We start from the raw sequence: 26401 nt of genomic DNA on the forward strand, positions 1-26401 counted from the left end.
TAAAAACTTTATTATCTATATTTAAACTCTTAAAATTTAACTAAATACTTAAAAATTAAAAACTATTTACAATTGAGTTATCCACTTCATTACAACAAGAGCTATTTTACGCACAATACACACAAGAACGGATTTAAAATATAAAACATCACGTTGAAAATGACGAGATTTATAAAGAAAACCACAAAGCCATTGCATAAACAGCAACAACGATGTATTCAATTGTTATCACTTCCAAAAAACGCAATTGATTCCCTTAAAATCTCTACAATCATCAATCAACTACTTATTAATTTTAATATATATATATATATTTTTTTTTTTTTTTTTATTAAATTAAATTTTATGTAAGTATAATTATTATTTTAATATTAAATTTAAAATCTTCTATTATAATTTCAATTAAAATTTTAAACCCTTTAAATTTTCAAATTTATTTTAAGATTATTTTTATATTTTAAAAATTCTATATAAATTATTTAAATTTATTTATTTTTTATATAAAAATAAATATTTTATTTAAATTGTTAACTCCCTTTCCAAAAAAAAAATTTTAAATATTTCCTAATTTTCAAATTTTTCATTTAATTTTTTTTTTTTCATATGGTTCTACGTTCACCAATACCCGTAAGTTTACAAATTCGGAAAATCAAAACAACAATTATACAAATAACACAATGACTCACAATACAACTCAAAATTCTAACATTAATACAACACAAAACAACATCTCTAATATAACACAAGATACTTCAACACAAGATAACTTTACAAATTTTCCTTCTACTAAATCTATTAAATTACCACAATTTTGGCAAGATTGTCCTGATGCCTGGTTTTTACTTGTTGAAGGACAATTTGAAATTAATAATATCACTGATGATAATTTAAAATTTCAAAATGTTCTAATTACTCTTCAACGAGATACTATTTCTAAAATTTTAGATGTTATTAACCCTCCTCCTCTTTTTAATAAATATGATACAATCAAAAAAATTCTATGTGAAAGATTTTCTCTTAGCGAAGAAAAACGATTAGAACAATTATTTTCAAAAGCTGAACTTGGTGATCGTTCACCATCTGAATTATTCAGATTTATGAAATCACTTATAGGTTCTGACTCCATAGTTAGCCAAGAATTACTCTTTAAATTGTGGATTCGTAAATTACCACAAGAAATACAAATTCATTTGACTTCCAATAATAATCAAAACAGAGATGAAATTATTATTTTAGCTGACAAACTTTTTGATTTAATCAATAATCCTCATTTTTCCAAATCTCCTGTAGTCTCAAGTATAAATAATAATATTTTAGAACAATGCGTTAAAAATTTAACTGAATTAACCACGGCTATTTTTCAAAATTTAAATAAAATTTCTAATGATATTAATCAATTACAAATCCGTTCAAGATCTAAAGATAGAAATAGATCTAAATCTCGAAATTTTTCAGGATCAAGAAATTTTTCAAACAATCGTAATTTTAATTCACAAACAACTATTTGTTGTTATCACAAACAATTTAAGAATAACGCTCTCAAATGTATACCCCCATGCAATTTTAATCAAAATCATAATTCAAATTACGAACAAAATTTAAACTGAAACGATCCATTATGACGGTGACGGATAATGGAACTATTATTAAACCTACTCGTCGCCTATTCATATTTGATAAATTCAATAAACTTAATTTTCTTATCGATACCGGTGCAGTTGTATCAATTATTCCCTTTTCTAAATTTAAAATTTATAAAAGAAATTCGGATCTTACTTTGACTGCAGCAAACGGTTCTTCAATTGAAACTTTCGGTACAAAACTACTTAAAATTGATTTAGGTTTAAGAAGAGATTTTGAATTTCCATTCATTATTGCGAATATTGAAACACCAATTTTAGGAGCAAACTTTTTAGAAAAATTCGGAATTATTGTCAATATTAAAAATAAAGAAATAATGGATTCTACTACAAAAATTAAAGTCGCTGGATCTTCTGGATTTTCTGATATTTTCTCACTCAAAATTCCTATTGTCGAAAATAAGTTTTCAAAATTACTTAATGAATTTCCATCTATTACCTGCGAACCAGATTATACTAAAAAAGTTAAACACCATACGGTTCACAGGATAGAAACAAAAGGTATTTTACCATTTTCGAAACCCAGACGTCTTGATCCAATCAATCTTAAAATTGCTAAAACTGAATTTGAATTTTTAGTTAAAACTGGTATATGCAGACCCTCAAATTCTCCTATTGCATCTCCACTTCATCTCGTTCCTAAAAAAGAACCAAATGATTGGAGACCTTGCGGAGACTATCGAAGACTTAATTTTATTACTACACCAGATCGGTATCCTTTACCACATATTCACGATTTAACAATTGATTTAAAAAACAAACAATTTTTTTCCAAAATTGATCTTGTGCGTGCCTACCACCAAATTCCAATGGCAGAAGAAGACATTCATAAAACTGCAATAACTACCCCTTTTGGAATGTTTGAATTCGTAAGAATGCCCTTCGGTTTACGAAACAGTGCTCAAACTTTCCAACGCTTTATTAATGAAGTATTTTCTGATTTCGATTTCGTATTTACATACATTGATGACATTCTTATTGCCAGTGATAATGAAGATCAACATATAAATCATTTAAAATCAGTTTTCAAAAGACTTGAAGAATATAATTTAAATATTAAACCTTCAAAATGTACTCTCGGTGTAAATAAATTAAATTTCTTAAGTTACGAAATTTCAGGCGAAGGTATTAAACCATCTTTAGATAGGATTGAAATCATAACAAATTTTGAAAAACCAATTTCTATAAATAAATTACAAAAATTTTTAGGTATGATAAATTACTATCACAGATATATTAAAATGTTTGCAACAGAACTTAGTCCTCTTCATGAAATGTTAACACATGCAATTAAAAACAAACTCAAACAATTAAATTGGACAAATGAAACCACAACAGCTTTCGAAAATGTTAAAAAACTTTTTGCTAAAAATACTTTACTTACACATTTCGACAAAAATGGTACTTTATCATTAGCAGTAGATGCATCAAATGTTGCTATTGGAGCAGTTCTTCAACAAACTAGCAATAATATACTAGAACCTTTAGCTTATTTTTCAAGAAAATTAACTACACCAGAAACTAAATATTCAACATTTGATCGTGAACTTTTGGGAATTTATAATTCAATTAAACATTTTAAACATTTTCTTGAAGGTAGAACTTTTACAATTTATACTGATCATAAACCTTTAATTCATGTTCTAAATTCTAAAGTAGATAGATCTCCTCGTCAACTACGTCATCTTGAATATATTGCTCAATTTACAAATGATATTCAATATATACGTGGAAAAGACAACATAGTTGCCGACACACTTTCCCGTATTCCAGAAATAAATGCAATTTCAACTCAACATATAAATTTAGAAACTGTATATAAAGAACAACAAACTGATACATTTTTACAAAAAACCATTTCTGATCCAAATTCTAAAAATAATTTAAAAGAAATTCATATTCCAGTTATTAATTTAAACATATGGTGTGATGTTTCTCTACAACCTTTTCGACCTTATGTTCCACATTCTATGAGAAGAATTATATTTGACAAAATTCACTCATTATCTCATCCAAGTATAAGAACAACTAGAAAATTAATTCAAAATAAATATTATTGGCCTAACATGCGTAAAGAGATTAACGATTGGACTTCATCTTTCATCAATTGTCAAAAATCCAAAATTTCAAGACATACTAAATCTCCTATCCAAAAAATTCAAATACCATCAGGCCGTTTTGAACATATTCATATGGATATTGTTGGACCTCTTCCAGTTTCAAATGGAAATTGTTATATTTTAACAATTATTGACAGATTTTCACGTTGGCCTGAAGCTTATCCGCTTAAAGATATTTCAACAAATACTATAGTAAAAACTTTTATTCAAAATTATATACCACGATTTGGTATACCATTAAATATTACAGTAGATCAAGGTTCACAATTCACCTCAACATATTTTACAGAATTAACTAAACTTTTAGGTTCTCATAAAATTCATACATCTCCTTACCATCCCCAAGCAAATGGCATGATAGAGAGATTTCATCGAACTTTAAAAGCAGCAATTATAGCATCAAACGACTCGGTTCATTGGTCTGACATTTTACCATTCATTCTACTTGGTTTACGAACTTCTATTAAAGAAGATTTAAAATGTTCATCTGCTGAACTTGTTTATGGCCAAACACTTAGAATACCTGGTGAATTAATTATTTCAAATAGTAATAAAGAACATGATTTTTCTAATGACGCTCTTCATAAAATAAGAGAATATTTTTCGCTTGTTCGTTCTAAAGTTTTTCATCATAACAAAGAAAATTTTTTTCGTTCCTAAACAATTAGAAAGTTGTGAGTATGTTTTTGTTAAAGTTCTTCGTAAATCTAATTTAGAATCACCTTATGAAGGACCTTTTAAAGTTATCTCTAAGAAACATAAAACATTTACAATTTAATACAAAAATACTATTAAAAATATTTCAATTGATTTACTTAAACCAGCAAACATACTTATTAACACTAATTTAAATACAAATACATTAAACAACAAAAAACAAAAAAAGGTTACATTTAATATTAATTAATAATTTGTTTGTTTCAAATTTTCTTGGAGGGGGAGTAAATATAGTGTTAACTACTTTGTACTCTTTACTTTAATTTTTAAAATTTTTATTGAGTTTTCGTGTTAACTTAAAATTTTTGAATAACTTCAAAAAAAGAAAATTCTAATTAGTTTTGAAAATATCTGAACTCAAAAATAAACAAAATATAAATTTTTAAAAATAAAATAAATATTTGGTTAACCACTAAAGATGGTCATAGGCTAAACATAACTTCAATATAAAGAAAGGGAGTGGCAACTACCATACAAATTGAATGTTGATACAACATAACTCTGGAAGTATTCCAAGAACATTGAAATCCAGTAAAGAGTTAAATTGGATTAATCCCTAACACCACTAAGAAAATAAGGGGTGAGTAAGAAAGAGCGTGGCACCTCCCATACAAATGGTATAATGAAATTTGGTATGGAGCTCTATGACGTTAAGACCTAACAGCACCAGTAATATATGGAATTAAAAAAATACAAGACAAATGGGACTTTCAGAACTATGACTGCCTTAAAAAATCTGGTTATTTCAACACGTAAAGTTTGATTGCAGAGTTGGGTATGGCTGTTATTCCTTTAGTATTCTTTTATGTTATCTTTAGGGTTGGTATTTTTGGAGACGCCTGGAGGAACTGGAAGAAAACATTTCACTATATTAACACAGTCGTGGAAGAGTCCCAAGCTGTGCATATCAGATTGAGTTTATTAGCTCTTTTGAGCCATCAGAAATATATCCTCATCGATTGATCCTTAGAAGAGGGCCCATAATATCATAATATTTATGCTTCGTTATTTCGATTCTCCACGCTTATGTAGTGGGAAGGATAAGGCTTTTCATCACAAAACTTTTACGAATGTCATTGATTCATTTTATCGGAAAATTTCGAAAACAAAAAAGTTTAAAACAAAGCATCCCATTGATACCGATTGATTTGTCTTTTCAATTTTAAATGCCTCAAATTTCCTATTCAATGAAGCTCAAGGACGATAATTAGCTGCGAATCAACGGATTGATGAGCGCAATACAAACTTTTATAGTTTCAGAGCTTCTGCAACTCAATTGTCAACCTCACCTACGCGAGGGGAATCCTGTTACAAATATGAATATATCATACAACAACAGTCATTAGCTGTAGCAGAAGTCAATGTTATCAACTCTTGTTTTACCTTTTACCTTTGTTTATCTGTTAACCACTAAAGATGGTCATAGGCTAAACATAACTTCAATATAAAGAAAGGGAGTGGCAACTACCATACAAATTGAATGTTGATACAACATAACTCTGGAAGTATTCCAAGAACATTGAAATCCAGTAAAGAGTTAAATTGGATTAATCCCTAACACCACTAAGAAAATAAGGGGTGAGTAAGAAAGAGCGTGGCACCTCCCATACAAATGGTATAATGAAATTTGGTATGGAGCTCTATGACGTTAAGACCTAACAGCACCAGTAATATATGGAATTAAAAAAATACAAGACAAATGGGACTTTCAGAACTATGACTGCCTTAAAAAATCTGGTTATTTCAACACGTAAAGTTTGATTGCAGAGTTGGGTATGGCTGTTATTCCTTTAGTATTCTTTTATGTTATCTTTAGGGTTGGTATTTTTGGAGACGCCTGGAGGAACTGGAAGAAAACATTTCACTATATTAACACAGTCGTGGAAGAGTCCCAAGCTGTGCATATCAGATTGAGTTTATTAGCTCTTTTGAGCCATCAGAAATATATCCTCATCGATTGATCCTTAGAAGAGGGCCCATAATATCATAATATTTATGCTTCGTTATTTCGATTCTCCACGCTTATGTAGTGGGAAGGATAAGGCTTTTCATCACAAAACTTTTACGAATGTCATTGATTCATTTTATCGGAAAATTTCGAAAACAAAAAAGTTTAAAACAAAGCATCCCATTGATACCGATTGATTTGTCTTTTCAATTTTAAATGCCTCAAATTTCCTATTCAATGAAGCTCAAGGACGATAATTAGCTGCGAATCAACGGATTGATGAGCGCAATACAAACTTTTATAGTTTCAGAGCTTCTGCAACTCAATTGTCAACCTCACCTACGCGAGGGGAATCCTGTTACAAATATGAATATATCATACAACAACAGTCATTAGCTGTAGCAGAAGTCAATGTTATCAACTCTTGTTTTACCCATGGCCAGTTACGAGTAGCCTGCATATTTTTATAGAAACGTGGGGTAAAACCCAAGGGTATAAGCTAGTGCATATATACAACTCAAAAGTTAACATTTAAATACATTGAAATTTCAACTATGATGTATTAGAACATAACAATAATATATATAACATTGCAGTTTAATTTCAAAACCTAATAGTAGGAAATAAGAGCAATAATAAGATCTTACACTGGCGGAATGCATCAGATTCTGCTCAGCATGCTTTCGAAATGCACAGGATTCCAATCGACATCCTGTTGGAATTCAACAAGATTCCAATCAGCATGTCTGTGTGAATGCGGTAGAGCTCCAAGTAGTTTAATGTGCTATGCCACCAGAATGCATAAAAAAGTAACATGACTTGCGTTGTTGGAATGCACTAGATTCAAATCAACTCGATGCCTGACCTCCCAAAATTATACTGCCTGAATGCATACGATTCCTGTTAGTAACTCGTGAGAAAGGATGATGTTAACGTTGTTGGAATGCACTAGATTCCAATCAACACAGGACTGTCTTATAATTGAGGTTAAAGAACCCATATATCCAATCCATCCTTATACGATATCGTGTCTGTTTTTTTTACGGAAGAAATAATGTCGGCATATTAAACAATGCATTAGCTTGTATCTCTTAGGTTAGACAGGCGAGTATTGCATTACGTCAAGTGGCAAAAGTACATTCAAAACTAATACAGCTATACAAGTCATTGTTGTACGAGCACCAGATAAGCAGATCATTATTTTTAACAAAGTTTCGACGGCAAATGGGTAAGTAAAAAGGAAAGTATTGTCTGGATAATCTAGGAGGAACCGCAAAATAAGCAGAATCAATTTCTACAATAATGAGCTTATGGATGAACGATACCCTAGTAATATTCTCCGGTTTTCCAGAGGGGGTAAGCTAATAAGATGAAGTCTACTTCTGTATGGATATACGCCGCCGCCGCCGATTTTCGTCGTTTTTCACACGCCGCCGCCGAATGGCAAAAATATCGGACTGGCAGCGGCGGCGTTCCGCTCATTACTATATTTTCTACTCATTTAAGACTGTCTAGGCCATTTATGTCGAAAATTGGTCCGATATATTCGAAATGGGTATCAACGAATGCGCATCACTGCTAGTTATACGAATCCAATTGCAAAATTTAGCTCTTTCTAACCGTTCAAAAGTTATTTAAAAAACAGGCGCTTTCCATGCCGGCTTAACACGGATTTTGCATCACCCAATTCACCAAGTCATACTATATTAAAACAAAACACTAAAAGAATATTTATATACAAAATTGTTATACTCACTTTGCATAATTTCTCAAAAAATTAATAAAGAACAATGAATTCAAATAAAATGACCGAAGTCGAACATGTTTTATGAAACTGTCCTCAAGTTGTCAAATAAGCAACCTACCCGAAAAAAGTGCCGATTTTTTCAAAAATTCAATAGTCCAATTGGCTTAAGAATAAGCGAAATCAGTGATGCAAAATCCTTTATTAGGTTCCAGGAGTTTAAACATTCCTTTGAAATGATGAAGATATATGTACGTATGAGAAGGGTTTGAAAAATCACTTGGCCTTATATTCAAACACCTGTTGTTTATTCGATAAACTTTAAAATAGCGTCTGAAATGTTAATTTTGATTTTCACACTTAATCATTTAACACCCAAGTCTCCCGGATTGATATTTCCTAAAGTTGTCGGTCCTATTCCAACTAGTCCCTTGGAGTGAATCACATTGATTAAAGCCTATCAACCAAGTTTAAATATCACCTACACGTTACGCCTTTTCTAATATTTTTTCTTGTATAGTGAGAATGTTTATAACAGTGCTTCGCGAAATTTCGGGTTTGAATTGGCAAGGCGAAATAAATTTCAATTGCTAAGTCTGAAGTTCCTTCATATTTACAAACTCAACATCTTGCGTGATTGTGCCGATGTTACTGGCATGCAAAATATTGCGTTGAACGTATCTATCATTGTGGCTCGTCCATTAGGCCTGATTCACGACAGCGGCTACAAAACGACATCTGTCAAATTATTTTTACACATGTTCTTATGAGAGTCGTTATTTTGGGTGCGACAGAGCAGCACGACAATCAATCAACTGCCGTGGTAGCCAGATAAAACTAATTATATTTTTGGGTCAATAAAAAATAAAATAGAAGTAAATAAGAGATAATAAAAGCTAAAATCATTCTTTTGGGCGTTTTTTAAAAATAATATTTTTGTTTCTAAGTTTTTCGCTACTGTTTGCTATTATTTATATTTGTAGCTGCCGCCTTCAAAGTAATCAAGTAGCCAATTCTTGGCTACGGTTGTCGTCAAGCTTTGCTTTATTGTGGTTATGGTATGTAGACACCGTGTTGAATGTAATCAGCCCTATTGTTAGTGATAATGATAAACTGAGAACTCAGATAATTCTCAGTGGTCTTGTCGGTTACCTCAAAAAATAATGATTAATGGTAAATATTTAAAAAATGTGTGTTTTAGTGTGGCCGAGTTATTTTTGGTCTTCGACCATATCATGAATTAACTTCGAGGCAGCTTAATAGTATTTGAAAACAAAATTAAGCTGATGAACTCCAATTCGAAAAAATTAACTCAACATTATAAGATTAGAAAACGCTATAGTTAATAGAAACATATCTTATCAATGAAAGTTACCTCATTTTCATACGGGCGAAAAACAGTTATCGGTCGCAAAGTACTTAGCTCAGTTATGATCAAACAACCCCAAGTTGTGCCAATATACAACTCATTTCCGTGTGAAGCCATCGCAGAGATCTGGCATTTAAGCAAACTTAAATGCTCATCGATGGAAATACTTTTTAAAGATTCCGAGCATGGCAAAAGTTTAGAACAATCTAGTTTGTTTTCAATGGTTTTGCTACGTACACTCCACTGATACACCACAAAGCCAGGATAAAGACAAGAAAATACAAAACTATCTGTCGCACACATACGTGCCACCTTTACATCTTCAATAATATTTGGTTCTTCACTATGACATAATGTCTGATGACCAGAAACGCCCGTTTTGCTCAGTGGAAATACATTGATTTTTCCAGCCATTTCACCACACCAAAGCTCATATTTGCTGAATGTCAAAAAATTTCAAGATTTTATCAGAATGTATTGATATAACTATTATAATTACAAAACTAAACTTACTCATCCACCAACGCAGAGCACGCACTATGTAGAATAAGACCAGAACAAATTTCGGTTAACACAAAAGAGCCTTCTGCAAATGCACAATTTGTTGGAATCTTCTTAGAGTCAACGAGGAAAACACGTCCATTTTCTAAGCCTATGGCTACACGTTCAATATTAGGCAAATAAATCAAAGTTATGACAGGTGATTTTATAGCTGGATCCAGCATGTACGCAAATAGGAGTGCCCAGTTAGTAGTACTATTGAAATAAAATTGTAAAGAAAAACAAGCCAATTAATGTACGAACAACTTTTGTTATGCATATTCTTAGGAATAGAACATACTTATATGAATGCAAAGTTCCAGCAGCATCCCCGATCCAAATGCAATCTTCAATTAAACAACAACATAGCATATTTATTTTGTATTGACGCGATACAGAATGAGAACGGGAACGGGTACCACTCTTTCCATTGCCAGTGTTCGAGCATGGCGAATTATCGATTTGCAGGCGATTTGCACACTTAATGCTGCTACCTTGAAGACAACTGCCCGATGGCGTAACATCTAGTATGTCGATACGTGAATTATAGGCAGGCAACCAAAGTTCAAATCCGGCAGCTTCATCTACATAATTAAAAATTTACATATACATACATAATTTGTATTCATGATTCAATTACTAGAAGTCCACTCAGCATTTCGGTGATTACATATCAATACAATTTGATTACCCTTTCTGACTAAATAATGAGTTATCATACAATTGCACAAAGGAAATAATCAAATATGTGTACTTTTGATGATCAAAAACTGAATATAGTTTTTCAATCACATTTTAGAATCATATTTGAATCATGTGTGTTTACTTTAGGTGATCAAAACTTTTTAATCATTTTTCATTCAGCTTTCTGAATCTTTTCTGACTATCTTTGTTTACTGAATAGTAAATTTTATACTTGTTAAGATTTTACTTTTCATTGAAGATCTTATTTTTTTCACATACACCATATGTGTAATACTCCTATATTGCTACAAAAAGCTAGGTACATTCCCAAACATCAGAGTTCCGATATATTGCTGTTTAAACGTTTTTGTTTTTGTATTCAATAATCGAATGTACGTAAATTTAAATTTTTTCTTGTCACACTTATGCTGCTACAATCACAAAAATTTTATAGGCTGCCTTATTTTGATTTCGAATTCAAAACATATTGCGAGCATTTTCTATTAGCAATATAGGAGTATTACATATAAGACATACACACATTTTTTCAATCGTGAAGTTCAGAAAAAATATATTAAAATTTTATTATTTATACAAAAGATATTCTTCAAGATAAGAAATAATGTAAATACTGCTCGTAACCGAAGATGTCCCCAACCATTTCTCCACCGTCGGCTTCCCAGAAAATCCAAATCCAACCATTCGATAATAGAAAGGTTGTGAACTATTTGAACCCAGGTAAGTGAAACTCTCTTGACATAATATGTACCTGGATATGGCTTCAACATCCCGTACCATATCGTATTTTAAGATATTGACGATCATAGCTGATGTTGGATGTTGTAGTCGCAGGTGTATATCGGTCGTTTGTTTGCGAATTACCTTTGGTTCAAATAGCTCATTTCAGCATGCATTATGTTATTTTGTATGAGATCATTCAAAAAACTCAACCAAAACGATTGAAGTATGTTCACGAATTATGATCAGAAAATGACTGTGAAAAGCAGTCAGATATTACTCTAAACAATTAAAGTTCAATTTTACAATGATATCAGTTATGATAAAAAGCGTTTCGAAATATTAATCATAAATGAATATTCAAGAATAATCACATTTAGGACACATTTTTCTACGGACGTTACATTAATTTTTGAATAGAAAATACTTTTAAATTTGAAAGTTTTTAATCATCTTGGGGTATGATATTTGAATATCTTTTTGATCAAAATTTTCAAAAATTCTGGCTGGGAGTTTGTTAACTTCTGACAGCAGAGCTTTGACTTTTCCCATTTGAAAAATTAGGACAGGTTGCTTTTACGAAGCAAGGAAAAGGGGAATAATTTAATCCTCTTCTGTGAAAATTGTAGTAGAAAAGTACCTAAAGTAGTATATACGTAAAAAAAAAGTAAGGGCCGATAACCTCCAGAGGTTTTAGGCCGAGCTTCTCTTCCAATTTGCACCGTGCTACATTTTAATTTTCCTACAAATTGGCGGGAAGGGACCATGATTGACTACGAATGGCATCTGCAAGGCAGAAGATTTTTCAATGAGAAGATTTTCATGGCAGAAATACACTCAGAGTGTTTGCGAAATGACTACCGAGCGGCAACCCTCTTAGAAAGACTTTTATCTAATTGAATTGTTTCTGACCTTTTAATGTTGCTTTGAACCACGACACCACGGCGGCCGCCTCAGTAGTACATACGTAGTGATGGTCGCTTTGCTATTGCCATTTGCTTTTCGGGAAAGCAGACTTCCCAGGGAGACGCGTATGGCTCTGGCCCCTTTCGATCTGGGAATTGTAACAGCTTAAACTCTTATGCAGGATAACATAACTTTATTACATTAATACGCCTGACAGATGGCTGCAATGTTTGGCTACACGTATATCTTGCTACACGAAGTTTTTGGAATGTAAAGCGGGGCATAAAGTTAAGATACTCTTAATTTAGAGCGCTGATATAGCGTGAGGGCGAAGCAAAGCGGCAAGTGTTTTATGTACATAATTTCGGTCTCACGTGTCCAGACTCAACCCAGACATACACCATATAGTCATGTGCCCTCATATGACACCAACCATGCTTTCAATTGCAATGTGGAACCAACACCTTTAACACCTATGTATCTTTGGTCCAACCCTATTGAAGCCCTAAGTGATGACAATTGGGAGTATCTCACCTATTGGATGGGACGAAGCATTGCTGCAAGAAGAATGAAAAGGACACCACTAATTTCACGCCATGTACTAACGGATTTTTGAATTTAAAAAAATAAATAAACTGGCAGGATCGATGTCGAAAATCGACACACCGAAATGTACGCCTTTATTCGTGAATTCAATGCCGCTTGAGGTTAATAAATGTAAATTCATGTCCCTCTCTCGGAGATCTTTGCCAGCAGCCTCTTATGTAATTAATAATTTTTGTCTTTCATCAGTAAACTATTTTGTGGACTTGGGAGTCACTATAGATACTAAACTTAGTTTCAACCTTCATATTAATGGTACTGTCAATAAGGCTAGAGGTGTTCTTTCATTCGTGAAACGGTGGTCCAAGGAATTTAGTGACCCTTATGTAACTAAAGCACTTCTCACCACTTTAGTTAGACCAATATTGGCATACGGATCAATAGTCTGGAATCCTAAATATCGAGTTCATGCAGATAGACTTGAATCAGTACAAAAGCAATTTCTACTTTTCTCTTTAAGAAATTTTCAGTGGGACTCTGCGTATAATCTTCCCCCTTATACTAGTCGGTTGAAGCTTATCAATCTTCCAACTCTTGCAAGTCGTAGGGAAATGCTAGGCGTAATATTTATGGCTAAACTACTGAATGCATTGATTTCTAGCCCAATTCTCTTAAACGAAGTAAACTTTAGAGTCCCTTCACGAGTGTCAAGTATTACAAACCTCTTCTTTTGAGGCAGTGTAGAACTAATTTCGAATTAAAAGAACCTTTTCGGTGTTTGTGTCATGATTTCAACACTCATTCTAGTTCATTTGATATAACGGATTCACTTTTTACCATAAAGAAAACTGTCCTATCCTATCTTAACTCGTGTCAAGGATGAACGTTGATCGTTTTATAAAAATTATTTATTGAAATCAGTAAATTCGCTTGAACATAAAAATTGAAATCAATTAAACTGAAAAATTATGACAAAACCTAAATTCATATTTCGTAGTCTACTTCATAGCCTGTGATACAGTATTTTATCAAATCCTGTCACACAGTATCTCCTGACTTCAATTAAGCGGCCTCGATTAATCGTCGGTTGAACTATCATCGCTGTTCTCTATCTCAAGTTCTGGACTAAGCTGGCACCAACGTTTCATTTGATCACTTGAAATAATTCCGCAGTAACGTCTTTGAGTTACAGGTACATCGGGAATATCTTCTACAATATATCGGTCATAATCCAAAACCTTTATAACCATATATGGGCCTTTGTATTTTACATCTAACTTGTGTGACTCCCCTGTGGCTGTTGATACATTGGTAACCATAACTAAGTCGCCTTTGTTATATCGTGTCGGTTGCTGATGGCGTTGATTAAATCGCTGCTGCCACTTTATTCTCTCTTTTCAATTTGCTCTTTCGTTTGTAAATATAAGTCACCTCGTTTGGTATTTGTTTCCTGGTTTTCTTCGTCGGGAATTGACTGTATAAGCCTATTCAAACTATAGTCACGCATGTCGTAGTTAAATATGACATCATTCGGACTCACTTTTGTCGTTGCAATTAGGTGTGAATTTAGACTCCATTGTACAGAGGGTAATATAGAGTTTCATTCTTTTGTAGTTTTCATCATAGTGCGTATGGCTGGCAAAATGGTCTTGTTTACACGTTCGGCTTGACCATTTCCTCGCGGAGTCCGTACTGCAATCTTAATATGTCGAATACCATATGTTTGTTTAAGAACGTCTCGAAATCTTTTGAAGTGAATGCTGTACCACGATCCGTAGTTATCTGAACTGGTTGACCAAACGTCGACATCACTTCTTGTAGCATGCCAATAACTGGAGCTGATTTAGAATTTCGCACCGCCTTCAAAATTGTATATTTTGAAAGAGCACATACCAAAACAATTATATGCTGATTCACTTTCTTGCTCTTGGGAAACGGCCCCAAATGGTCCATATGTATTGACCGAAACGGTATTGGTGTTATCTCTGTGAGATGCATTTGCCCCTCGGGTTTGCCTCCTCGTACCTTATATATGCAACATTCTGGACATGCCGCTATGTACCCTTTAACATAACGCCTCATACGATGAAACCAGAAATCTCGTTGAAGTCGTTGTAATGTCTTCTCAACACCAAAATGCCGGGAATCATCATGACAAGTCTTCGTGATACGCCATCTTACGGCCTGAGGAATTACCAAACGTCGTCCACCTCCAACTTTGCGGTATAACCTACCCTTGTGTACCTTATAATCTTGTTGAATTTGGTTTACTGATACTGAACTAGATTTCAATGCTTCCACGATATCCTGAAGTTTCTTATCTTGCATTTGCATTGTATACACCCAATCATGGCTTCCTTCTGTTGTGATAGCTAAAATATTATCTGCAACCGTCTGGCATTCGCTTGATGGTAAACTAGGTGATCTGCTCATACAGTCTACATGCCGCATTTTATGACCCTGTCGATGAATCGTTTTGAAGTCAAATTCTTGTGATCTCAACCACCATCTCGCAATACGCGGAAGAAGTGGTGTCGTAGCTTTCGTTGTAACAATAGCGTTGCAATCAGTTACTACTGTGAATGTTTTTCCCAAAAGATACATACGGAAGCGTGTTGACGTTTCAACTATCGCTAATACTTCCAACTCAGGCTCACTAAATTGCCTACTATAAAAGAAAACTGGTTTTATACCTTCATCTCCATATTGGAATAAAATTCCAGAAAGGCCCACATGACTAGCATCAGTGTGTATCTCGTGCTGCTTATGAGAATAGTATAACGCCAACACTGGCTTGCTTGATATAGCACCCTTCAACTGATCAAAAGCTTGTTGCTGTGAAGAACCCCACTCAAAACCGGCATCCTTCTTTAACAACATAGTGAGTGGAATTGCGATATGACTGTAGCCTTCAACAAATTTGCGAAAGAAATCTGTTAATCCAAGACATTGCCTTACCTGGGTAACAGGTTTCGGCTGAGGAAACTCTTCAACACATATCGTCTTTTTCCCCGGAGCTATACCTGCTTTAGACACCTCGTGACCCAAGAAAATAACATCGTTCGCCAAGAATTGGCACTTTGAAGGTCGGAACGTAAGACCATCTTGCTTAATCGCTTCCAACACCTCTCTTAAAACTATTATTCCTTCCTCGAATGACGGGGTAGCTATGATCACTTCATCCACATAACTGATTACATTGTCTCTGTGCTTCAATGACGACATTACTCGTACTACCATTTCATGAAATACCATCGGTGCATTGACTAACCCAAAAGGCATCACATTGTGTTCATATAATCCCTCATGCGTCAGAAACGGTGTAAGTTTCTTACAATCTTCTTGAATCGGGACTTGATAATATCCGCTAGTCATATCCAAAGTTTAAAAAATTGTCCGCCACTTAACTTAGCCAATTGCTCCTCAACCACTGGCATGGGAAAATGTTTCCTTACAGTAACTGTATTTAATGCACGGTAGTCTACGCACATCCTGCTCTCCCCATTGGCCTTTGCTACCATCACTACAGACGCGGCGTGTGGAGAAGAACTGCGTCGAATAATGTTATTGTCTAAGAGTTCTTTTAATATTCTTGAAAGTTCACATTGTTTTGCAAATGGTACTTGGTACCGTTTACCCACAATAGGGCTCTCAGTAGTAACACGTATGTCCATTAATGTAGTTTTTGATCTTCCCAGAGTAGATATGCCTTCTGCTAAACATTTGTCATAATCATTTAATAATTTGAGTACTTCCTGCTGTTGCTTCTGAACTAAATTATTGTTTACATTGAACTGTGTTCCGCTTTTAATTTCCAATACTATTGATGCAGAATCAATTATCAAACGACGATCTTGACCGCATAGCACATCCCTTCCTAGCAAAAAGTCATAATTGAGCATGTTATCTGGTACCTCATACAATTTGGCACTGATAACCTTGTCTGCAAATTTAATCTTAGTATTTACAACGTAAGTAACCTCAACTATAGAGCCACCAAAACCTTTCAATCGTTGATATGTTGGCATTCGATTTGCGCTAAACCACGCCGCTGACTTCTTTATAAGTGAATGATCACTACTAGTATCTATAAGGGCTTGGTACTTCCGTCCTTCACACTCGACCTCTTCGACAATTGGCAGAACCATTTGTTGTATATTTTCATTTCCATCTATCTTTGCAACAGTATGTTTAGATTCTGCTAAACAATTTTTTGCGTCCTGCCCAACTTTTGAACACTTAGTACATCGCTGCTCCTTTTGAGGTTGCGGACATTTCGCTGCCACATGACCATATACATTACAATTATAACATTTCACCTGTTTCTCTTTAGTGTCGACTGTTACCGGGCTGTACTCCGATGAACTGCTACATAGTATGTTTCAATGTCCGCTTCTTTCTGCCGTTGACCGTAAATTTTCAAGACATTGTCTCAACTCATTGCTGGTTCGTAAAATCATCGCTAATAGCGTTCTAGTAAGCCCACTGTCGTTTAAACCGTCGATGGTGTATGAGTTTATTGATTGCTCATCAACATCCCCTCGCCTTCCAATAGTCAGCATTATATAATAATACTCAGTAAGGGACTCACTTGGCTTACGTCGCCGTGCTGCTAACTCGCGATGAACATCAGCTGAGGTCAATGCATATGGAAAATCACGTAACAACATTTGGACAAACTCTGTCCAAGACTTGAACACTGGTTGAGCATCCAACCACATTTTTGCAACACCTGTAAGCTTATGCTGCACAGCGAGGAGCACAGTTTCATTTGTCCACAAGTACACCTTTTGTTACTGCTCAACTTTTACCACAAACTGATGCGCTGAAATTGTCTTCCGAACTGAATCAAATTCAGGAAGAACTGTTACCACTTCCTGAACATTCTGAGTATGCACTACATGCGTTGATAAACTACGCTGCGATAAAGGATCAGAAATTCGTCCACTTTCCTGTGCACTTGCCATTTCTACCGAATCGACTCCATCGTTGCTTATGCTGGCTTAATTGCAGCTTCAATAGCCTTCACCGAATTTGCCAAACTGCATACTAACTCCTGTAGCTGATTTAATGGCTGCTCCCATGGCTCCGCTGAAGAAATCTCCTCAATGTCTACCTCATCTGAACCCAACACTTCCAACAAAGACGCAACTTTATCTGTTTTAGTACCACTAATCGCGATATCGTTTTCATTTCATTTCATTTCGGATAATTTCACCATCATACTATACTGTTTACGTTGTATAAATGTTTAATGTGCGTTACGTGCACAATGTTTGAAACTCACGAATTATTCTTTTGAATACTCTGAATGTTCTCTGTCACGTTGAGCTTCGTCCAACGAATTCCCCGATGATTGCTGTTGGTTTTGCAACGCCGTTGGTCGTTTTTGCCTGAACGTACTACCTTCGTTGTACAATCGTAACCGTTTTATACGTTACACGTTAACCATTAACCGTTTTCCTTTAATAATACTTTTTCACGAGCGTTCGAACCACTTCTGATTCTGTCAAGGATGAACGTCCATCGTTTTATAAAAATTATTTATTGAAATCAGTAAATTCGCTTGAACATAAAAATTGAAATCAATTAAACTGAAAAATTATGACAAAACCTAAATTCATATTTCGTAGTCTACTTCATAGCCTGTGATACAGTATTTTATCAAATCCTGTGACACAGTATCGAACACTCGTAACAAAAATAAATAAAAAAAATAAAAATTTTACGTATTAAAAAGTTCACTTAAGAATGTAGTATATGCATAATTTCTAACTGTTATTTATAGTACTCAGCTGATGATTTTTATTATGTACGTGAGCAGTTTTAGATCTTAACGCTTAACAAACCTCCGCCTATCAACAACTCGGCAAAAGCAAAAACAAATCCGCGCGTCATGCGGATGTGCCCCTCACGTCGGTTGGGCGGGCTTTGGAGGGTATTAATCCGTTGGGTATTATTATTATTATTATTATTATTTTATTTTTTTTTTTGTTACGTGGAAGGAGGAAATGCTTTATGCACTAACCGGGTTGTTAAGCCTCGGTGCTACTCTCTGTAGCAGCGAGCATCTCCGAGTGTAGGACTCCCTTTCTTTTTCTTCATGGGCTACCCACTAAAACCTAACCTCCCACGGCCTGCGCATTTTCCGCACCTGGGACCGCGTTTAGCATAACTTCGGGCACGGAAGCGCGCTACGTGAGCTCTTTGGCTATTCTCACGTTATTGGGCTAAGCAACCATCTTGCCGTTTAGCGAGGAGAATATTCCTTGCATATCTGCTCGGGAATCAGTTCCCTGGTCCACTTGCCTGCAGTGCTGCAGCTCCATTGCTGTTGTTGTTGTAGCAATGCTCGCCCCACCTAATAGCCGCGACCGATCACAAATTGTCATCAATATCCTCTAACGGGAGTCCAAGGAAACTTGCCGTTTCAACAGGGGTGGACCATAAGGAAAGGGGTGTTAGAGGCGTTGGTTCCACATTACAATTAAAGAGATGGTTGGTGTCATGTGGGGACACATTGCAAGCAGGGCATACATTTTGTATGTCGGGGTTGATTCTGGATAGGTAAGAGTTGAACCTGTTACAGTATCCAGAACGAAGTTGAGCAAGAGTGACACGCGTTTCCCTGGGGAGTATGCGTTCCTCTTCTGCGAGTTCTGGATATTTTTCTTCAAGTACTGGATTCACCGGGCAATTCCCGACATAAAGGTCCGACGCCTGTCTATGGAGTTCACCAAGGACCTGCTTGTGTTTTTCCGCTTCATACGGCTGGGTTCTCAGGTGCCGTATTTCCTCAAAATGCTTACGGAGATGACTCCTTAGGCCCCTAGGCGGTGCTGGTTCGTCAATCAGATGTCTGTTGGGATGCCCAGGTTTCTGGGTATTCAACAGAAACTGTTTGGTCAGCATCTCATTTCTCTCCCTGATGGGGAGTATTCTCGCCTCATTATGCAGATGGTGTTCTGGGGACATAAGAAGACAGCCCGTGGCGATTCTGAGAGCAGTATTTTGGCAGGCCTGTAGTTTCTTCCAGTGGGTGGTTTTTAGGCTTGGCGACCATATGGGTGACGCGTAGCACGTAATCGGCTGGCTAATTGCTTTGTATGTGGTCAAGAGCGTTTCTTTATCTTTTCCCCAGGTACTGCCAGCAAGGGATTTGAGGATTTTATTACGGCTCTAAATTCTTGGAACAATTGCGGTTGCGTGCGCACCAAAATGTAGATCCTGATCAAACGTCACACACAAGATTTTGGGGTGTAGGACAGTCAGTAGCGTAGTGCCATCGACGTGGATGTTCAATATGGTCGACATTGCTGTTGCCAGCGTCGGATAGAATCTTTTAGCGCCTACGCGGCAGTAACATCTCTACGTACTTCTCCTCGGAGGTGGTAAATTGATTTCCTCTCCTCAGCGAGAAGATGTATCGGTATGGTTCCCGCAATAACAAGAACTGCGTCTGCGGATACCGTGCGGTAAGCTGAGGCAATTCTTAGCGCCCCTCTACGTTGGACAGAAGTAATAGCTGCTCGATACTTACGGAATTTCATTGCATCCGCCCAAATTTCTGCACCGTACAAGAGTATAGAATCCGAAGCGGAAGCAAGCAGCTTTCTTATACATGGCCTTGGCCCGCCTGTGTTTGCCATTAATCGGCTTAAGTATCCCATGGTCCGTGCAGTTTTCTGACAGGCTCCTTGAAAGTGTTCCGAGAAGGTAAGTTTGCTATCTAGCCTCACCCCACGGTATTTCGTGGAGCTGCGTGTTTGTACTTGTTGTTCTCCAACCGCCATATTCATAATGGTGGGAATTCGTCTCTTCGTAAGGATTACGATCTCAGTTTTCGCTGTCGCGAGCTGAAGTCCATGGTCACTCATCCATCTATTTACACTGCGCATTACTTGGTTTAATTTAAGCTGCGCCAGCTCACAGTTCCGTGCTGTAATTACGGCAGCCGCGTCGTCTGCGAAAGCGACAAGAAAAGCACTTTCTGGCATGTGCAAACGAAGGAGGCTGGCATACGAAGCATTCCAGAGTTCGGCACCTAGCACAGATCCCTGGGCTGCTCCGCCTGTTATCCTCACCTTTCTCTGACCTTGATTTGTTTCGTACGTGAGCCAGCGATCTTTTAGGTAGTCCCTTAATATGGCTAGTAGATAAGGAGGTACCTTGAAAGAGTGTTTCAGCGCATCGAGCATATCGTCCCACCTGACGGAATTGAAGGCATTTTTCACGTCCAGCGTGACCAGTAAGACAACCGGCCTAGGTTGGTGGCACGCGGTTTCGACTTTCCTTACCGCATTTATAACCTCGGCTATGGCATCTATTGTGGAGTGACCTTTCCGGAACCCATACTGCCGATGGGACAGACCACCTCCATCGTCAATGGCTGCTATCAGCCGTTGTTTAAGGAGGCTTTCCATCATTTTCCCGGCCGTGTCGAGCATGCATAATGGTCGAAAAGACGACGGGGAGTTCGGGTCTCCCTTGCTTTTCGGGATTAGCACGAGGTGCGCTGTCTTCCACCTTGTAGGAACGATCCTGGCTTCCAGGCATTTGTTATACATGTGCAAAAGCAACTCAGGACTGCTCTTAGCAGCCAGTCTTATTGCTTCAGCTGGTATCCCATCCGGTCCTGGCGCTTTACCGGGCTTCATTCTGTGTAGGGCCGCTTTTGGCTCACCTTCACTGAACGACTGCACGTTGTGGCCTTCGTGGGTGACGTGGTCACCCTCTCTGCTTGTGCGAGTGAGGAACAGAGCATCTACTATACTTCGCATCTTTCCCTCATCCATCGTTTGGTTCGGTGGGCGGGATTTCCCCATTACTATTTTATACCCTTGTCCCCAAGGATCACGATCAACTTCTTTGCAAAGCTTTTTCCAGCTATCATGTTTGCTTTGCTTTATGGCGGCACAGAGAACCTTTTTTGCTCTTTTGTATGCCTCCGCATGCTCTAGCCCGTCAGGCCTGCTGCGTGCGCGGGTTGCCAGCCTTCGCTTTCTGTGGCATACCCTGCGTAGTTCGGCGATTTCGCTACTCCACCAATGCACTTATTTTTTACCTCTCCTAGGCCCTTTTCGTGGCATTGGGGTTGTTGGAGAACATCAACCATTTGTATTTCTCATATTTCATATATAATATTACTACTATTACCGTACACTGCATATGTCCATATTTCATTTCGCTGTTGTATTTCATCTTTATAGCTCGCATGTAATTACTAACTTGTATCAAATGAATGCATAATCACAAGTGAAAGAATTGTATTAACGAGTTTCTTGAAGTAACCAAATTTGTATAAACGTATATCTGCACTCTATACATACCTTAAGTATTAAATTTTATACTTTTATATTTTATATGAATACATCTCTGCATACCCACCAGCAAAAAGTTTCAATACTGAAAAATATCAGCGAGTCTGTAATAGGTTGCGGGGCAGGCCACGAGGTAAATTCGAATTAAACGGCAAATATTTTTGTTCTTGTTCTTCTATAGAAATTTTAATGCTCAATTCAAAGGAAACAGCACAGTTCCCAACTGAATGACCCATATTCCATTTAAAATATTCGCAGAAATACGTTCGACTGATTTACCCATACCTCTAGGTAAGCGAGTTTCTCAGTTGTACATCTTCTTGGAGGATCGACTGATGGAATCATTTCCCCAGTTACGCGAGTTATTCAGTTTTTAGCTTTCTACGAACTTTCAGGCGGTGACACGTGTTTTTTTTTCTTTCTAGTGCCCGTTGTTCGTGTAACTGCGGAGCCGAGCGTGGGCGTGCTTCAATTTTTGGTTTTCTTCTTTAGTATGATTTCAGAGTGCATTAGAAGTGGAAGCAAATAAAAATTGAAAGTTAACTGGAATATTATTAAAAGGTGAATTAAAAAAGTTACTTAATTTATTAATTGTGAAGTGTTGAGTGAATAAAAATTCAGGTATGTATAGTAAACGCCATGAAAGGCGTTTGATAAATGCAGAAAAAAAGAAAATTATTAGAAATGATAATTTAAATCAAAATAATTACGAACCTAATGAGTTGAATGTCGAGAACTGTAGTTCAGAAAATTCTAACGAACGTGAAGGCAGCTTGACAGTTGATTTACAACAATGGGCTGTGAGTAACAATATAACACGTGCAGCTTTTAATGGTTTATTGAGGGTTTTGAATAAGTGGCATTTGGATGTTCCAACTTGCTCCGAGTCATTGATTACCAGGCAGGCCACCCTTATCAGAAATGTTTTACCCGGGACATATTTACACCAAGGGATAGAAAATAAATTGCGTAGAATCAGTGATGTTATTAAAAACAAAGAGACAGTTGTGTTGGACATTGGTATTGACGGCGTTCCCTTGTACAAAAGCTCAGGACAATCGCTGTGGCCCATTTTAGGAAAGATTTTCCCTGACTTAAATACTGAGGTTATGTTATTTGGGGTTTATTTAGGCACCAAAAACTAGATGGTTTTTATCTAAAGGTTTTGCGTCTGAATTATCAAATTTACTAAAAAACGGGTCGAATATAAATGGAAAAATCCTTGAAATAAAAATCAGAGCTTTTATTTCTGATTCTCCTGCAAAAGCATTTTTGTGTCAAACCTTGGAAGGATGCACCCGGTGTTGTCAAGTAGGGAAACGAAAAGATAATAGAACAGTTTATAGCACATTAAAATCATCACCACGGACTGACGAAGGTTTTTTATTAAGAACGTACAAAAATTATCAAAAACATTTGACTGATGAAAGCTCTGTACTAGAAGATCTAGGTATAAAAATGGTGACACAGTTTTCCCTAGACGTGATGCACATGGTTGACTTGGGTGTTGTCAAGAAAATAACTCTTTGCATATGGAATGGGAAAACAAACTTTCCGAAACTTAATAAAAGAGAAAAGGAGAATTTGTCAAGTAAAATGCTTTCTTTAAAGTATTTCGTTCCCAGTGAATTTGCTCGCAAACCCAGATGTTTTGAAGAAATAAAGCGATGGAAGGCTGTAGAGTTCCGACAATTTATACTTTATACGGGCATTTTTGTCCTAAAAATTCTGTTAACGCAAATGTCTATAATCATTTTCTCCTGCTACACGCTGCATATAGGCTCCTTTTAACAGAAACAAAATATCGGGCAAATATCGGTGTTGCTCAAGATATTCTGCAATACTTTGTTAATCTCTTTCCCGTTATTTATCTCGAAGAGCAGTTATCTTTTAATGTCCATTCTCTCCTTCATTTGACAGAATGTGTACAAGAAATAGGATTTGTAAACTCTTTCACGGCATATAGTTTTGAAAACTATTTACAAAAATTGAAAAAAAGTGTAAGAAAACCTACTCAAATTCTCGAGCAAATAAATAACAAAGACCAACACTGTGAAACTATTAGAAAAGAAAAATTTATTGGTCCCAAAATTAATAAATTTGGGTACGTTAAAACGTACATTTCGACCTATTACACTTTAAAAACAAAACAGCCTGACAATATTTGTTTTGCTGGTGGTAGTCCACTTAAAATTATTCGCTTTTCAAGGGAAGAAAACGAAGTTTTTGTTATAGGTAAAAGATTTACTAACTGCAAAGCATTTTTTGAGAGGCCTTTAAATTCGCTAACTGATTTAGGCATTTTTGTTTCAGATAATACACCTATTGAAAATAAAGAAATGATCAACGTAAAACAGGTCGATTATAAATTTTTTTACTTTCCAATTAATGATAAGGAATATTTATTTATTCCCATTTTGCATACAGTTTAAGAATCAGAAGCACAAATCTCAAAGATGTCGGACGGCATATTTACACCAGTTTTTAGATGCAATGCCACACTAAATGACGAAAACATTTCTCCAGGCCCGGACAATATACAAATGGAGTTGAACAATATAAAAAAGCAAATAAGTGCAGCAACGGAAAAATTAGATGGTTATTATTAAAATAAATCATATTTTTAATTTGTATAATTTTAAACCATTTTTGTGAATTGCAGCCTTAATTAACATCCAGGCAAAAAATAATTTGCTTATGCAAAGGGTTCTGGAGAAAGTGGAGAAGAAAGTAAACTTTCCAGTTCTTGATGTGAGGAGTCTCGATGAAATTGAAAACGATGTTGCGAAAAATAAAGATGTATATGTGAGTATGAAATTGTGCTAATATGGTTTTTAATTTTTTTTTTTATTAATTTATTGTGCATATTTTTTAACCAGGTTTCCAATATTAGGAACATTATTGGGCAAGTTGGCATTGTAAATGGCATGAAAAAAATCCTCAGCGACAAAACCATGGCCCAGATGAATTATGATGGATTGCAAGACAAAATCCCCTTTAAAAAACAAGAGAACCTCAATGATGCCCTATACGGTAAAATTTACCCATTCGAAATTTTTTATACATATGTTTTATTATTTATTTTGTTTTATTTTTCAGAAGCAACACATACTGAAGGGTACACAAGACGGGAGTATGAACGGGACCTCAGAAGATCATTCAAAATGGCGAAAAATCGATACCATAAGGCAAACTCCTTGAAAAAATCAAAAACTGCAAAAGCAACAAAATAATTTTGATAAACTTTATTTAATACGCAAAAATGTTATTACATTTTATTATATTACTTTATTTAACGATTTAAAATGAATTGGAGTTAGTTTCTTCCTTTTTGGCGATAATTATTTTAATATTTAAGTATATTAATTTAATTTAATTAAAGTATTTTAATATTTAAGTATATTAATAATTTAAAATGAATTGAAGTTAGTTTCTTCTTTTTTGACTGTAATTGTATTAATATTTAAGTATATTAAAATTAAATATATTATACTTAAATTAACAGAAATAGATAAGCATGCATTTACAATCCTTTATAACTGGGTGTACAGACGAGTAATACATATAACTGACCGCTTCATATCTTCTGGTATATGAGCTCGCAACGCGCACAACTGATCACATCAAATAGTGGATATAATAGCCATTCTTAAGGATAATTGATTCTTCATATTTCTTGGTATATGGGATGGTATTGCGTAAAATTGATCAACCCATAGTCATGAGTATATGAGCACGTAATACGTGCAAATGATCACTACAAGGAATGGGTATGCGAGCAAGTATAAAGGTCAGACAATAAGTTCATATTCTTGCGTATATATTTAGGTAAGGCGCGAGCCTGACCTGTCATCACCTTTCAATATCCGAGTTATGTACACCATTGAAAAACTCATATTCTTAGGTATGCGATTTGGTAAGATATGAATTTCGTAGAACATCGCTGTGTTAAATTTCAGCAAAGAATTCAGCGGCCTTGCCCTCACTTTTGCTATTACCAACTCGTTTCCTAGTGATTACCTTTTGCTGCTGGGTAGTTACAATTACTTATACATTCATTCTCATGCAAATTCAAACACTCATTTTCTCATTTGAATTATATGTATTGATTTATTGAATTCGCTTTATGCTC

At 35.6% G+C, this 26401-nt stretch overlaps 1 protein-coding gene across 14 annotated transcripts in view; it reads right to left on the reverse strand.

The window, feature by feature from the left end:
- The window catches only part of Lrrk (Leucine-rich repeat kinase), a 255882-nt gene that overhangs the window by 47746 nt on the left and 181735 nt on the right, over positions 1-26401 (reverse strand). For all 14 annotated transcript variants that reach the window (XM_067763702.1, XM_067763700.1, XM_067763698.1 and 11 more), the window contains 3 exons: positions 10380-10662; positions 10052-10294; positions 9545-9977 (listed from right to left, as the gene is read on the reverse strand). In XM_067763702.1, coding sequence (XP_067619803.1) covers positions 9545-9977; positions 10052-10294; positions 10380-10662 — 959 coding nt within the window. The remainder of the gene's footprint in view (positions 1-9544; positions 9978-10051; positions 10295-10379; positions 10663-26401) is intronic.

This window comes from Eurosta solidaginis, chromosome 1 (assembly GCF_040869045.1).
Source record: "Eurosta solidaginis isolate ZX-2024a chromosome 1, ASM4086904v1, whole genome shotgun sequence".
Lineage (NCBI taxonomy): Eukaryota > Metazoa > Arthropoda > Insecta > Diptera > Tephritidae > Eurosta > Eurosta solidaginis.